Source organism: Artemia franciscana, chromosome 20 (assembly GCF_032884065.1).
Source record: "Artemia franciscana chromosome 20, ASM3288406v1, whole genome shotgun sequence".
NCBI lineage: Eukaryota > Metazoa > Arthropoda > Branchiopoda > Anostraca > Artemiidae > Artemia > Artemia franciscana.
Genome location: NC_088882.1, coordinates 20885864 through 20902385, shown reverse-complemented (window position 1 = coordinate 20902385; position 16522 = coordinate 20885864). Strand labels below are relative to the sequence as shown.

General features: G+C 37.1%; 1 protein-coding gene across 1 annotated transcript in view; it reads left to right on the top strand.

Moving 5' to 3' along the window:
- LOC136040020 (uncharacterized) overlaps positions 1–16522 on the top strand; it is a 232342-nt gene that overhangs the window by 88589 nt on the left and 127231 nt on the right. The window contains exons 6-8 of the mRNA XM_065724086.1: positions 3552–4148; positions 5665–6276; positions 8097–8354. Coding sequence (XP_065580158.1) covers positions 3552–4148; positions 5665–6276; positions 8097–8354 — 1467 coding nt within the window. The remainder of the gene's footprint in view (positions 1–3551; positions 4149–5664; positions 6277–8096; positions 8355–16522) is intronic.

The window sequence follows — 16522 nt, the reverse complement described above, 5'->3', positions numbered from 1 at the left end:
ATTACAATTTATTCCTGTTAAACATTTATTTATATCAACCAAAAACGAACAGAAAACCTCTTAAATAGTTTTTGAAAAATTCAAAGAAAAGTAAAGAGCCATATTAAAGACTAAGACGAGCGAGAGTAAACTCCTGCAATAATTCGAGCTTAAAGCAAACAGAAATTACTATAAATGAAGCCCAAATAGAAAATAAATCAAAATAGGTAATTCTATCGAACATAAAGATAATAGGCACTGCCGTAGATGAATAAATAGATCCTAACGCGAACAAAAATTGAAATATTTATAAATTGATTAGCCTTGTCATATTTTTTTGTTGTTGTGTTGTTGCTGATGTTATAAAAATAAGAACACACATTGCTCGACATAGAAGTCATTTTCAATTGAGTGCAAATGACGCTATGGCCTTTTGAAAGTTTGGGGGGGGGCAGTCGATTAACTCATGTTTGTTGTGATTTCTGTTTATTTTAAATTGACTGGATTAATGATTTGGCTTCACTTCGTTTTAGGATTCATTTATTCAACCTCATCAGGTGTCTGCTATGTTTATGTCTTATGTATATTTTGGTTTCGGTTCGCTTCGGGTTTCATTTGTCCATTCAAAGTAACTTCTGATCGTTTTAAGTTTGAATTATTATAGGATTTTATTTCTGCTCGTCTTAGGGTTTTATGTGGCTCTACCCTTCTTCGAAGAATATCGTTTTTGGATCACGTTTTGAAAAATTAAATTTAGTGAATAAAGCATATTCTATTGCATGAAGGGTTATTATTTTGTCTTAAAATATGTTTACTTTTCTGAACTACTTATCTTTTTGTTATCTCGCTTATGAAGTTTGTTGCAAATACCGTAGATGTCACAACAAGTAATTTATTCTGAGTATGCCAAATATAACTGCTCTTTGGCATTTCCATATTAACTCTACCATTAATATTTTCAAGCAAAACCCTTGTGGTAATAAATCGTATTGAAAGTGTTTCTACAAGACACCATTAGTTAGATATACTTATTCATAGATCACCATATAAAGATTATAATTAAACTCAATGGTGTTGTGGATTATTGTCCCTCATCTCTGGCTTTATATGGCATTGTCCGATGATTTTAAGTTTTAAATAATGAGCTGTCGTGTATGGGTCTAAACTATTTTTAAATATTGGTGGGTATTGTCTTAGCCTGAACATTTTTCAAACAATAAATTGTTCTAAAAGTAATAGAGATGGAATTTAAGATCGAAATGGCTACACTCGTTGTTGAAAATCACTCAAATTCGAATCCTGATTCTTGACCGCCTAAGGCGGTCAAGAGCGTAGCGTAGATCAACTAGATTTTGGCTCAAATTTTCGGTCGAACTTTGAACCGAGACAGTTTCTAAAAGATTAAAATGGTGTTTTTTATGCTTTCCGTTATTCTGATCAATCGTAGCTTAGAGTTAACGACGATTATATTCGTTGCGTTGTTTTTCAATTCTGGTCTGTTTTTGCTGGCCGTTTTAGCGGAATATCCATAGTCGTATTCATTCCAGACAGGACTGAATACTGAATCAGAACTTCGCTTGCACCGATGCAAGAATTTTGTACCGATTCAGTCTTGCTCGTTCATGGACCAAGTCAGTCCACAGCTTTGATATTATTCATTTTTGGACCGATTTAAGCTCGTTTTGCTCGTTTTCATCGACATTCATTAACTTAGACTGAATTCGCTGATTCAGTCCATAGTGACGAACCAGTCCATAGTTTACAATGACGAACTAGAGTCGTACCGGTTGGAGGTTCTCGCTGGGGAACAATCGCAGGTTGACTACAAGTTGACTTGGATGAAAATTTTCCTCTCATGCATATCACTCCACAATGCTGAACTAGAGTCAACCTGTTGAGGGTCTAGCTTGATTTGCTGTCCAAAGATGTGGCCCAAAAAGAGGTTGTAAAACTGTTTTATGTGGTCGAATCGAAACATATATCCATAAGTCTTTGGGCTAAGGGAATCTGAATATAGAAGACGATATATAAGAAAAATAAAATATAAAAATAAAATGTAAAATATAAAAAAAAAAATATAAAATATAAAAAAATAAAAATGAAAATATAAAAAAATAAAATATGAAAATAAAACTGTGTTTTGTTATCCCCCCTTTCGCCCCCCAAAATAACTCTTAACCCTTGTTTGCCAAGTGATTGTTATTGCTTTGCCCGTAATACTTATAGTCAGAGCGCCAGATTCTGTATCTAGTACCCATGCCAGAAGGTACAAAAATGTTAAGGATGGATCCCATGATAGTCGACCATGCTGAAAACGAATATCGTAGGGCGCATGTTCGCTGTTGGGGCGTTTGTGAGATATAGGCCAAAAACACCAAATTTGGCCTATAATGGTGCTCGACGATTCTAATTTTTTTTTTTACAGATAAGATTTGTCAAATCCAGTGTACTCTTACATCAATAGAAAGAAGAGACACGGGGCTACATGAATATGTTTTTTTTTTGTAAAAAAAAAAAAAAAATAGTATACTTTTTACTGGGGTTAAAAAAAAATCAGATTTTTGTCAACAAATTTCTAACAGAAAGGCTAAAAACTCGAAATTTTTTCAAGATAAAGTATTTTTTTTTTATGAAAAAAGAAAGCCCGTTTAATTCCGAAAACATTGGGCTAAGAAAAAATTTTTAATTATTGTATTTGGGGGGTCTGCAGCTTTTTAGCGAGTATACCCGATAATAGGAATTGTGTTCAGTAACCTGCTACCTAGCGGGAAGTTGATTGATAAGCTAAGCAGAAGAAATCTATAAGCAGAAGATAAAAAAGAAAAGTGAGTCAGGTAGGCCAAGATAAAAGAAAAATACAGTTACTTTAGGTTGATTCAACATGTGATTCTGACGCAAATACTGATTTGCTGAGGGATGATAATGAAGAATATGACACAAATTTGGAAGATCAAAAAAAAAAAAAAATTGAAAGAAATAGAATTTTTAAAAGCACTTTTGGTATTGTAAAGTTGGCTGGCAAAAGGAGTGTAATTTTTTTTTTGCAGAAGTAAGAGACTTAATGAAAGTAATTTACAAAATTGCATATCACAAGAAACTAGGTGATACTGACTCCTTTAGATTTATAAGGACTGATCAAAAGGCATGTTACATTGATCAATCAGATTTAGTATTCGAACTTCCAGTTCTAGTGAAAACCCGTGGGACTGCTTGTCAAATGGAATATCTGTGATTTGAAATCGATTTGTCAATATTTAATCTAGAATGGTTGATACTTGCTGGAGAACAAGTAGTAAATGTGTTCCTGTTTGTTTTTGTACTTATTTGTGAAAGTAGTCAAAATTACAACACAAAGTGGCCAAAGGTACATGATCTATGCTGTTCCTTTGACCAGTTGATGTATATTTTTTTATCTGTGTTTACTCTAAAAAAATAATGCATTACGTGTTCCAGAGATGAAATGCGTGTTTTAAGAACAAAAGTTGGTTATGAATCTTATGTATCATTTGATAATGAAATACAGTCTCGAAGGAAAATGGTTTCGAAGTCTCGAAGGAAAATGTTCCTAAAAGCAACGTGTTTTACTTGCCTTTCCTTCATGAAGCACCAAACAATCATGCAACAGTCAAAAAATCTCTGCGAGCGTTCATGACGACAAGTAAAGCTGTCGGATGTGACGATACGGTGGTCACGCAAGATCTCTTCATTTATCAGCTAGTACAGGGAGTGAAAAGTAAATACCCGGATGCCTTCAAAAACGTAACTCTAAGGATTGGAGGCTTCCACCTCCTGCTCAACTATCTCAAGGCGGTTGGTAAGATAATGGACAGCTCCGGACTCAAAGAGATTATAATGCATGCAAAGCTGCTGCTTCCTGGTACCTGCGAAAAGATATTTCAAGGGAAAGGCTACTACCAAGCTATCAATGCCTACTGCATACTGTGCGATGTCTTTCTAGCCCTCTACTGGGAGTCCTTGGAAGAGTATTACTCCGAGGCACAAGAAGACTTATCCCGTCTGGACCAGCTGAGTAGTGCCATTGAGTTATTCAGGACTTCATTGGCAAACGGTGCTAACGCGCGAACTGCACTTCAGGAGGCAAACGATACCTTATTCACTATGGCTCCCACAATGAATGCCTTCGACACGCTGCGAAATGCGTCGCCCACGTTTGCTTTCTGGCAGCAGTTCTTGGAAATACTTGAAATAGCGATGCAATTCATTCATGCTGAATGAGACTGTGACTGGGAGTCTCATTTGACAGCAACTGCCCGGATGTTGCCATAGTCTGTGGCGGCTGACCATCCTCAGCATACAAGATGTCTCATACAGTACGTATCAGACATGCGAAGTTTACTACCACAAACCTTTCCTGATGTACACAGGAAGTTCGTGAAAGGATACTTCGTAGTGAAGAGAACGCACACCAGGTTCATGGCCACCTAGTCCGATCAGATATTGGAATGTACAGTGAACAAGGATGCAAAGACGACGGCCGGAATAATAGCAGAACAAATGGATGAGAGACAGACTAAAGCTTGAATTCTTACCATACCGATTTTCGCTGCCATCAGCAACGGTTTCCTGCAAGTAGTCAACGTATCCACAAAGACATTGAAACATCACGAAGAAAATTAGTTGACGACGACGCGATTACAACTTTCGCGAGATAGAGCTCGAGACATTTTAACTACATGTGGCAATCAGTTCAGCAGAGTGAACTTCGACCTAGTGAATATTGTGACGTCAGAAGTTTTGGACGATGATAAGATTGTTTCTGATATTACTTGCGCAGCCACAAAAGGAAAAGAGGTGGTTGAGGACTTTTTGTGCAACAGGAAAGACGATGCGAAAAAGGTTACACTCCGAACTTTCCCTTCAGAGAGGAAAACTCAGAAAGTGAATTGTGTCCCTAGAACCGATCTCCTGAGCTCTGAAGCAACAGCCTTGAAGAGAATCATTACTGCTCAGTTGAGCTAAGGCGAAGAAAAGGAGAAAGCAGTTGCAAAGATCCTCACAAAAGAGATTCTTCTTTTCCCTCCATCCATTTTTGAACATCTTCCGTAACAATCAACCAAGACATCCTCTGGCTGGAAAATGAGGACGGTGAACAAAGCTGTGCTGTTGAACTGGCTAACAAAAAAAAGGAGGACTTGGAGCTTGGCCGTCGACTTTGAAATCCAAAGAAACAACATCAGCTACAGTACACACCATTAACATAATGTCCAAGGTGAGGTAATATCGGCCTGTTAGGTTTGAAACAGTCAAATCCTTCGTGGAAAGATTGCTTCTATCGTTGCTGAATGATCTTCCAGTGGGTATTCCTGAAGTCCACGTTGTCGCAGATCGGTACGACGGGCTGTTTGGGAAGCTCACGTACAACGGACAGTCGATCTCCTTGAAATCAGCATGCAGACTCCAAACGAGGGAAAGGGAAAAACCTCCAGATTTCTGCTCTTAGCACATTTGAAGAATGGGATGCCTTACTTGCAAGCTCAGCGTCTAAAAGCCGGCTCCTCGAAATTTTGTATGAAACCTGGAGAAGGTGGGTGATCAGCTTCCGAACGCACTCAACATTTTTCTCTCAGGCGGGTTCAAGGAGAGATTCAAAGTGTCTCTGGTCAAGCGTGGCTGCAGTCGAACTTTACCAGAACACTGTGACTACGAGGAATGCTTGTCCTCCAGCCACGAAGAGGCTGACCAATACCTTATGACACTTGCCAAGCACGCAAGCCGTTACGCTTGTAGCATCGTTGCGCATGCCAACAACACAGACGTGGTAGTAGCCTGTGTTCATTTTTTTGAAGAGCTTCAAGCTGAAGGACTGAGCGAACTTTTCTTGAAGTTCCTGACTTACATTATCCCAGTACACGAGCAGGTTGATGGATTCTACTTGTCCAAAGAGGAGCAGATTATGTTACCGTTCATGCACTGTCTGTCAGGGTGTGACACAACGAACTTTTTTTTCGGTGTCGGGAAAGCTTCTTTCTTAAACACCGCGGCGTCTCCAGCTTTTGCCTCAAAAATTATGTCTGTGACGGAGCGGATCAAGGATGCAGAAGGGAAGCTTTCAGTCGATGCGTTTAGAGAAGTTTACGACCTATCAAAATCCATGGTCATTGAAATGTACGGTAAACAGGCAGGACTCAATTTACTGGCCAGTGTAAGGGCTTACATTTGGTGCCAGAAGCAAAATGTGAGAAGACTGCCACCTTCTGACTACACCTTCGAGCCATGCATAAGAAGAGTCCATATTCGCTACATGGATAATCTTGTCGTCAGTACAGGCTCGGCCGAGCATTCCAGATCCACTCCTCCATGGATGGAAGATGGCTGAAGGGGGAGTAGATGCGGTCGTCTCAAGCTGTAAAGAAGCATCAAGCCTGGAACCTTACTGCAGATGCAAAAGTGGAAGATGAAGGAAAGACTGTAGCTGCTCAAAAATGAAAGGATGCTGCAGCTTATGCTCCTGCCGCGGAACGAGAAGGGCACACAGGGAGTCTGACCTTGCCCCACCTGAATTCTCGAAAGAAGAAAATGAAGAATATTTTTGAAAGTTCTATTTGATACCTTATACTTTTAATTACAACAGGTCCCCAATCAGTTACTATTACCCAATTTTACGGGCAGGCCGAGTAAGACAACTCCAGTGCGCCGACTGAATCTATCTGTGAAGCAGAATTCTTTCATCTAGTAAATATCTCAGTCGTATCAGTGGCAAATCAGGTTCCAAAAAGGTAATTGCAGACGCCTTAGTACACCAGAAAACATATTCGTCCATTCTAAAAAAAATACTTTTTTTGTCAACATTTTTTAAAATCTATTTTTATTTTTAAGTAAAAGTTAAAATAGTTTATATTTTCTTAGCTCAAATTGTACAGAATTAAATGAACTTTCTTTTCGAATATGAAAAAAAATTTGTTACCTTGAAGAAATTTTGAGTTTTTAGCCTTTCTTTGAGATATTGTCGAATTTTACAGCACTTATTTTGAAACTGCAGTAAATAGAGAAAAAAAATAGAGTTTTCTTTCAATTTAAAAATTAAATTCTTGTAGATCAAGATCTCTTCTTTCGATCGATATAACATTACGCCGAATTCGTCAACCCAATAATTCGCGAAAAAATCCTGAATCGTCACACTTAGTTATAGGCTAAATTTGACGTTTTTGGCCTATATCTCAGAAACGCCCCAACGGCGAACATGCGCCCTACGATATTCGTTTTCAGCATGGTCAACTACCCTAAGATCCGTCCTCAGCATTTTTGTACCTTCCGGCATGGGTGGGTGCACGATACAGAATCTGGCGCTCTGACTATTAAGATGCTCCCAGTAGATGTTTGCTTTATTTATTGTCCTCTGGTAAATATTTAAAGCATTAAAACTGTTATTATATGCCGAATTCCGGCTTGGCTGCGCAAAAAATAACACGAGGTTCTTACTTATTCCCCATGCAGGTTGGCACATAAGGTGACAACGGTGCTTCTCCAGGACGATCTCTGAAGAGCTAGCAGCCACGAGCGAAGCAAAGATATACCCACAAGTTTAGTGTAGTGTACAGCCAGTATTCTTTAGAAATGAAAAGGATTAGTGGTAGTTTTCATAATTTTCCAAGAGTGAAGGTCAGATATCTTCAGTTCACTGACTTACTTGCTATTAATTTCTCAGTATTTTAGCTTCCCCAATATTGTTGGCTTTATAACTTGTCACTTTTCGGATTACTACCGCCGAACTGCTCTTCCACTCATCCCACTCATAGCCAGCTAATAACTACAGCTTTTTTTTATTGATTGCTTTTAAAGCAATTGAACTGAAAATTTTATTGCTCACAGTAAAATTGAACGCATAGAACTTTGGAAGCTGTGTGCAAGTTCTTTTTTTCACTTTTTTTCATATCGCTCTTCTGTATGAGCTTCCATACACAAGAATACATTTGAAAGAAAGCTTTCTTTAAAAGTTTTCCCATCCAAAGAAGCTTTTGAAGCAGTGGACCCACGTAGCTTAAGCTTTGAATTAATTTTGTGGGCCCACGGTAGAATAATTAAGAAAAATTTATCAGCCTCAGTTGAGAATATTATCAGATAATCAAATAAGCTTTCTAAATTAAAAAAAAATATAGATGCAACATAAGGAAAAGTGATAAACTGAGCCTCCTAAAGAAGCTATTGGCTAACCACAATGTTTTTATTCTTAGCGAGGATGAAGTTGTTCGTATCCTACTTCAAGTTTTCACTGACGATAGTCACTCAATTGATTGTCTGAGAACTGTTTGGTCCTGGGACTGGGGGCATAGTACAAGAAGGTTCAATCACTGGCTGCAGAGAGATCAAGGAAGAAAGGCTCATTCAAAAACAAGGAAGAAAAAGAAAGGACACAGGTAACACTCATGAAGTTTAAGGCACTCTTGGGTTTGTCTGATTTTTCAGCAACAAAAAAGCTTGTTAACTTTTTTATTTTAATATGTAGCTTTAATTGAAATTTTTTTTATATTATCCAAGAAGATGATTATAGACAAGTTTCTTATGCTTAGAGAGACACAAACAAATTACGGTAATAGTTTCTTGTTAACTATTGTTGTTTCATCTGCTTTAATTTATCTTTCTCAATTGTTTTGTTTTACTTGCTGTTATATAGATACCTCTATTTCCTCATGGCTAAACATTCCGTTGTCACATTACTGAATAATATTGAGAGGGATAAGTACACAAAGTCAGTATCTTGCACACTTTTAATATAGGAGCAGTTGCTTCTCCTAAAGCACGAAATTAAAGACCCAAATTATTGTATATCGTGGATCCAAATAATGTTAAAAGTGTGAAATTTGTGAGAGTTCAAGGATTCACAAAAGGTCTTGCTGTGGGACTCGTCCATCCGAAAGGTCGTGACTTCTTTGCATATTGTGATAGACAGTAGGCGATAATTTGTATCGCATTCTGTTGCTGTACTGAAGAACTTACCTCCATCCCTTCCCCTTCCCTACAAAGAGCGGGTCTTGAAATAAATTCACGCCCAGTTATCTTAAAATACAACATTAAAAATAGAGGATTTGAAACTTTCAAAAATGTAAAGGCAAAAACAATATAAAAAAAAGTCCTGTATTATCTTAAAGAAAAAAAAAATGAAAACAGCCTAGACACCTAAATCTTATTTTTGGAATAACATTTAAGCTTCAAAGAAAAAAAATCCAAACGATATCATTAACCGTATTTTATTTTTTATCACAACCATCTCTAAGAATACCCTTCTGATCGGAGCATCAACCTCTTTAACTCTTTGAGACAACATTATTTTTTAATTACCTTTAGATACGATAGTGTCTAACTTGTATGTTGGGGAGAGCATAAAATATTAAAGATATTGGAACCACCATTGGAACAGTTAGTAAAGGCAAAAGAAGTGAAAGGTTGGAATGTCATATTGCTGCTTCCGACGAAACTATCAACTAACTTGATTATTTTGGAATTGTTTTTGTTTCGTAAAGGGAACAATTTCAAGGACGAACAAGATAGAGACAAGGAGGTTTGTGTTTGTGCGTAACGATATCTGAAACAAAATGGAAAGAAAAAGCCGAGTACATAAAATACAATTAGCTCTAAAGAACATTTATCACGTTTCAACCTTGTCTCTAAGTAGATTCATTTGTCTGCAATGTAATAATTGTGTGTTTTTTTCAGGCTTGTAGGATATGTATTATGTGCGTCATTAAAGGTACAAATTGAACGGTTCTTCAACGGTTCTTGAACGGTTTTTCAAACAGTTCGTGGTAACGAACTGTAAGCAAGGAGTAATGGGACTCAATAGTAACCGAAACTCTAAGAAAGAGAATCTAGATAACAATAGATACATCAAAAGAATCAAATTTTGATGCTTATTCAAAGTATGCAAAAATTCAGCAAATTTAATGGCACCCATGAAAAGTTTATGAGCCTGAGGAAATTTACAAAAAATTTTAAAAGGGGGAAAACACCCCCAAAACATCAAGCAATATTAATGAAAATCACACCATCTGATTCAGCATACCAGAGAACCGTATTGTAGAGTTTTTAAGCTCCTATGTACAAAAATATGGAATTTTGCAGTTTTTGCCAGAAGAAAGATATTTTCCCAGGGGTAATCGTATTGAACCAGCGATCATAGAAGATCGAGACAGGACTTACTTGATCGGAAATCAAAAGTTCAAGTGCCTTTTTTAAGTGACCAGGAATATTGGAGGGCAGCTAGCCCCCCCCCTTCCCACGCTGGTTTTCCATCAAAGTCACCCAATCAAAATTTTGAGATAGTAGTTTTTTCAGCATTGTTGAAAAGTTTAATTACTATGTTTTTAAGGATGACTTAACCCCCTTCAGTCCCCGGGGTAAGGGCTGCAAGTTATGAATTTCGCCCATTGCATTGTATAGTATTGGTTATTGGTAAGCATATAGATGCTTTCAGGGGAGATGTTTCTGGTGGAGGGGGGAAGGCTACGTGGGAGGATCTTTCCATAGAGAAACTTTTCATGGAGGAAGGGAATTTTCCATAGAGGGTGAGACGGATTTCCCAGCATTATTTGAAAAAACCATCAGAAATTAAACATTAAAAAAATAAGTTATTTTTTTAACTGAAAGTAAGGAGCGACATTAAGATTTAAAACAAACATAAATTATTCCATATATGAAAGGGGCTATCCCCTCCTCAACGCCCGGCTCTTTACGCTAAAGTTTATTATTGTTTTATAAAGTACACTCGAGAGAAAGAGTCAAACTTTAGCTTCAATAGCGGGGCGTTGAGGAGGGGACAGCCCTTTTCATATGCGGAAAAATTTCTGTTCGTTTTAAGTTTTAATGTCGCTCCCTACTTTCAGTTATTTATTTTTTTTTTAAGGTGAAAGTCGCTAAATTCATTGCAGTGTTAATTTTCCTACGCTATGAAAAGAGATCTTGCTCTCTGACCCGACATGTCAGGAAAATGGTTTTTTGCACAATAGATCTTTGAAAAAGGATCTAAAGTTTGGCCGATTTATTTTTTTCGATTCAATTCTTAGAAAAAAGAAAAAAAAATATAAAGTGAAACCTGGTAGCGTTTTTTGAAAAAGGTCTGGAGTGTAAAAAATGGAAAATTTGAAAAAATCGGAAGTACTATAAATTAAAAAAAACAAACTTCAAAATCAAATGGCCGGATTAAAAATTCTAGATTTTTTAAATTTATTCCCCACGATTATTTTTTTTTTCATTTTTGGTGTCTAGCAGGTCGTGAATAAAAGCGACAAAGTCGAAATTAACTTCAAATTGTAGCTCTTCTTTTATGTTGTGTATTCCAAACTTTTCAGCTATTAATCCGAATTAGTAATTTTTTATTTATTTAGTGTGTATATAGATGGAACAAATAAAAAATTTATTTTATTTCTGCCGTTTTATGTAATGCCACTTCACACACCCTGGCTGTAGACATACCTGAGGCTTTCTTTAATCTGAGTTCGACTATCGAGATAATCACATAAAAATGACTAGGAGAAAAAAGATTGAAAAGGATGGCTAAATCTAAAATAAATACGGGAAGTACATCATTTATAAAGTAACTGTTTGGATTAATAATTTGGCTTAATATTTGACCAGTAGCAGTTTTAGGCCTCGTAATGGGGGGGGGGGGGTACACCAAATTAGTGTAAAATAATGCAACCCCTCCTCTGCTTGCCATGGCGTAGAACGGCCAATGTATTTGATAAAAACAATGAGAGTAACCACGGCGTAAATTGTAATAGTAATAAAAAATCCTAAATGAAATTATTTTTATGTATATTACTTTATCTATGCCGGCTCAATTTTACATTTGGAGGTGTTCCGGGGAATTTTCTGCTGGGTTGGAATTGCACAGGAAGTTGGAGGATGTTTTCCGTCGGAGGGGGAATTAGCCATAGGAAAAATTCCCCCATGTGAAAGTGTCCACAGAAGCAGTTATCAACTGGGAGGGGGACTCTTTTTAATTTGGATTAAAAATTTAGTTTAATATTTGATCATTAATGATATTAGGCCTAATAGTCGGGGGGAGGGGCAAGGTATACGAAGTGTGTAAAAACATAAAATAAAATGAAGTTCGTGTCAGATAAACAGGGGGAGGGGCAGCTGCTCCCTTCTCCCAGGACATGGACGGCCATTTTATCTAATTAAAACAGCGAGAGTAACTATGGTGTAAAAAAAAAAAATCCCGGGGTATAAGGTAGGGTAATTCAAGGGTAAATTAGTCTAAATTAGGCGGTTGAAGAGAGCAAACGGCGACCAGGGAGGGTGGGAGAGGGATAATAGGTTATGAAGAAATTATTTTCCTGCCCTGTCCCATGCCAACTGATGGCAAAGGAGGATCTAGAGGGTGGAGGGGGCAATGTGACAATGGGGGGATCTTAATCTATTTGGCTAGTTAGCAAAGTCTCTCTCTCTTTTTCTCTCTCTCTCTCTCCCTCTCTCTCCCTCTCTCTCTCTCTCCCCCTCTCTTTCTCCCTCTCATTCTCCCTCTCTCTCTACCCCCCTCCCCCCCTCTCTCTCTCTCTCTCTCTCTCTCTCTCTCTCTCTCTCTCTCTCTCTCTCTCTCTTGTAAAATTTCATTTGTAAAAAAGAAAAATTGTTGTCATTTGATCAGGCCTCAATCTCGCCTAATATTGTTGTTTTAGTAATAAATGGTTCTGAAATTGACCAACATACTTTTTTTGTTGGGCCATTACTGAATTACTTCAGATTATATCCAAGTGTTTGGATTATACCGTTGAAATTATATCTAAAAGGTAATATCCCAATCCCGTATTCAAAGAAGTTAATGGCTACTTCTATGAACGGCTACTTCTACTAATATGAACAAGGCTACATACAGGGATGGCATCTGGACATTTTTTCCCTCAACCTGTCGTTTTATTTATCCTATGAATACGCCTCTATTTCATGACCCATTTCGGTTTTTGCCAAAGTGGCATTTGTCAACTTCTACTCCTATTAAAACTCCAGCTGCATTTTTTTTTCATGACAGCTATCATTAGTAACTTAAATATCGTTAGAAGCTAATCGTAGCTCGAAACTACAAGGAAGATCTCTGTCACAATCGAAAATTACGCCCTTACTTTTTCCATACAAAAAGCTTTGTCATATAAATTGAAACTTCGCTGTTTAGCCGTTTGGGTGGAATGAGCCGAACCGAAAATTAAAAGTTTTGCGCTCTGCACATTCCTAGAAGAAGCATTTGAAAACTCGACCATTGAAACTTCTCTATCTTACAGTTAACGAATTAAAATTTCATCTTCTTCCTTTCAAGGTCAAGGGGAATTTTGCCCCGCTAAAGCGATTCGTGATTTTGCCCATTTTATTGTTTGCTAGCCCTTTTCCGTTTGCCCTGTGGATCTGTAGAATAGAATTTTGCAAGACTTTTCAAACAGTTCGTGGTAACGAACTGCAGTAAGGAGCGACCCGGCTCAATAGTAAACGAAACTCTAAAAAACGGAATTTCGATGCTAAAAGATATATCAAAAGAATCGGATTTTTATGCTGATTTCAAATATATAAGTTTAATCAAATTTAGTCTTTTTCATCAAAAGTTACGAGCCTGAGAAAATTTGCCTTATTTGGAAAATAGGGGGAAACACCCCCTAAAAGTCATAGGATCGTAACGAAAATCACACCATCGCATTCAGCGTATCAGAGAACCCTACAGAAAAAATTTCAAGGTCTAATCTACAAAAATGTGGGATTTCGTATTTTTTGCCAGAAGACTAATCACGGGTGCGTGTTTATTTGTTTGTTTTTTTTTTTGTTTTTTTCCCCAGGGGTCATCGTATCGACCAAGTGGTCCTAGAGTGTTGCAAGAGGGCTCATTCTAACAGAAATGAAAAGTTCTAGTGCCCTTTTTAAGTGACCGAAAAAATTGGAGGGCACCTAGGCCCCCTCCCACGCTCATTTTTTTCCCAAAGTCAACGGATCAAAATTTTGAGATAGCCATTTTGTTCCGCATAGTCGAAAACCATAATAACTATGTCTTTGGGGATGACTTACCCCCCACAGTCCCTGGAGGAGGGGCTGCAAGTTACTAACTTTGACCAATGTTTACATACAGTAATGGTTATTGGGAAGTGTACCGACGTTTTCAGGGGTTCAGGGGAGGGGGCTATATGGGAGGATCTTTCCTTGGAGGAATATTTCATGGGGGAAGAGAAATTCAATGACAAGGGCGCAGGATTTTCTAGCATTACTATTAAAAAAAAACAATGAAAATATAAACATGAAAAAGTATTTTCAATTGAAAGTAAGGAGAAGCATTAAAACTTAAAACGAACAGAGATTATTACGCATATGAGGGGTTCTAAAAATATTTTAGCATAAAGAGCGAGGTATTTAGAAGGAGATAAATACTTCGCTCTTTATGCTAAATTATTTTTAGTAATTTCAACTATTTATTCTACGGCCTTTCTGGGGTCGTCAAACATTTCGTGGTAACGAACTGTAGTAAGGAGCGACCCGGCTCAATAATAAACGAAACTAAAAAACGGAACTTTGATGCTAAAATATACATAAAAAAAACAGATTTTCATGCTGATTTTAAATATATAAGTTTCATCAAATTTAATCTTTGTCATTAAAAGTTACGAGCCTGAAAAAATTTGCCCTATTTTAGAAAATAGGGGGAAACACCCCCTAAAAGTCGCAGAATCTTAACGAAAATCACACCATCGCATTCGGCGTATCAGAGAACCCTATAGCGAAATTTTCAAGCTTCGATCTACAAAAATGTGGAATTTCGCCAGAAGACAAATTTTTTGCCAGAAGACAAATCACGGGTGCGTGTTTATTTATTTATTTTTTTTTCTTCTTTTCCCCAGGGGTCATCGTATCGACCAAGTGGTCCTAGAATGCCGCAAGAGGGCTCATTCTAACGGAAATGAAAAGTTCTAGTGCCCTTTTTAAGTGACCAAATAAATTGGAGGGCACCTAGGCCCCCTCCCACGCTCATTTTTTCTCCAAAGTCAACAGATCAAAATTTTGAGATAGCAATTTTGTTCCGCATAGTCAAAAACCATAATAACTATGTCTTTGGGAATGACTTACTCCCCCAGAGTCCCTGGGGGAGGGGCTGCAAGTTACAAACTTCGACCAGTGTTTACATATAATAATGGTTATTGGGAAGTGTACAGTCGTTTTCAGGGGATTTTTTTGGTTTTGGGCTGGGGTTGAGGGAAGGGGGCTATGTGGGAGGATCTTTCCTTGGAGAAATATGTCATGGGGGAACAGAAATTCAATGAAAAGGGCGCAGGATTTTCTAAAATTACTATAAAAAAAAACAATGAAAAAACAAACATGGAAATTTTTTTCAATTGAAAGTAAAGAGTAGCATTGAAACCTAAACGGACAGAGATTATTACGCATATGAGGGGTTCTAAAAATACTTTAGCATAAAGAGCGAGGTATTTAGGAGGAGATAAATACCTCGCTCTTTATGCTATAGTATTTTTCGTAATTTCAACTATTTATTCTACGGCCTTTCTGATTCAGGGGCCATTCTTAAAGAATTAGGACAAAGCTTACGATTTAGTGTAAAGAACGAGGTATTAACGAGGGTACAAACCCCCTCATATACATAATAAAAATTAATGAATATAAAAGTTTGTTACGTAAGTTAATTCTTAAGTTACGTTTATTTTTTACTAATAAAAAAATTCGTTAAAAATTAAAATTTATAGTTGCCTTTTTATGTAACCGAAAAATTGTATGGCAACTAGGCCTCCTTCCCCATCCCTTATTTATCAAAATCGTCTGATCAAAACTAAGAGAAAGCCATTTAGCCAAAAAAGGAATTAATATGCAAATTTCATTTTAATAAATTATGTGTGGAGAGCCAAAATCAAACATGCATTAATTCAAAAACGTTCAGAAATTATATAAAAAAAACTAGTTTTTTAAACTGAAAGTAAGGAGCGACATTAAAACTTAAAACTAACAGAAATTACTCCATATATGAAATGGGTTGTCCTCTCCGCAATCCCTCGCTCTTTACGCTAAAGTTTGACTCTTTGCCACAATTCTGCTTTTTAAAACAATTAAAAGCTTTAGCGTAAAGAGCGAGGGATTGCGGAGGGGACAACCCATTTCGTATATGGAGTAATTTCTGTTCGTTTTAAGTTTTAATGTCGCTCCTTACTTTCAGTTTAAAAAACTAGTTTTGTTTTATATAATTGCAATTAGAATTGATCTTGTATGTATTATTACCATGTTTTTTTGCTCGATATGTTCGCATACACATAACCGTAACCTGCTTAAACCTAAATTTCTCCCAGGCTAGGGGGAGGCCTACCTAAGAACCACCACTTGAATGTATAATACTTGGTGATTGCAGTGGAAGGTTCGAGTACTTCTAAAATTTGTGAAACTTGTAAAGGAAGTAGAATAACACCACTTGTAAAGGAAGTAGAATAACCACTATAAAGGAAAAATTCAGTTGATGAAAAGAAAAGTTCTGTGGCCATCTATTATTGTTCCAAATGAAATTATCTCCTAAGCTTGAATATGTAGCAATCATTCTGGATTTATATGAAAACAA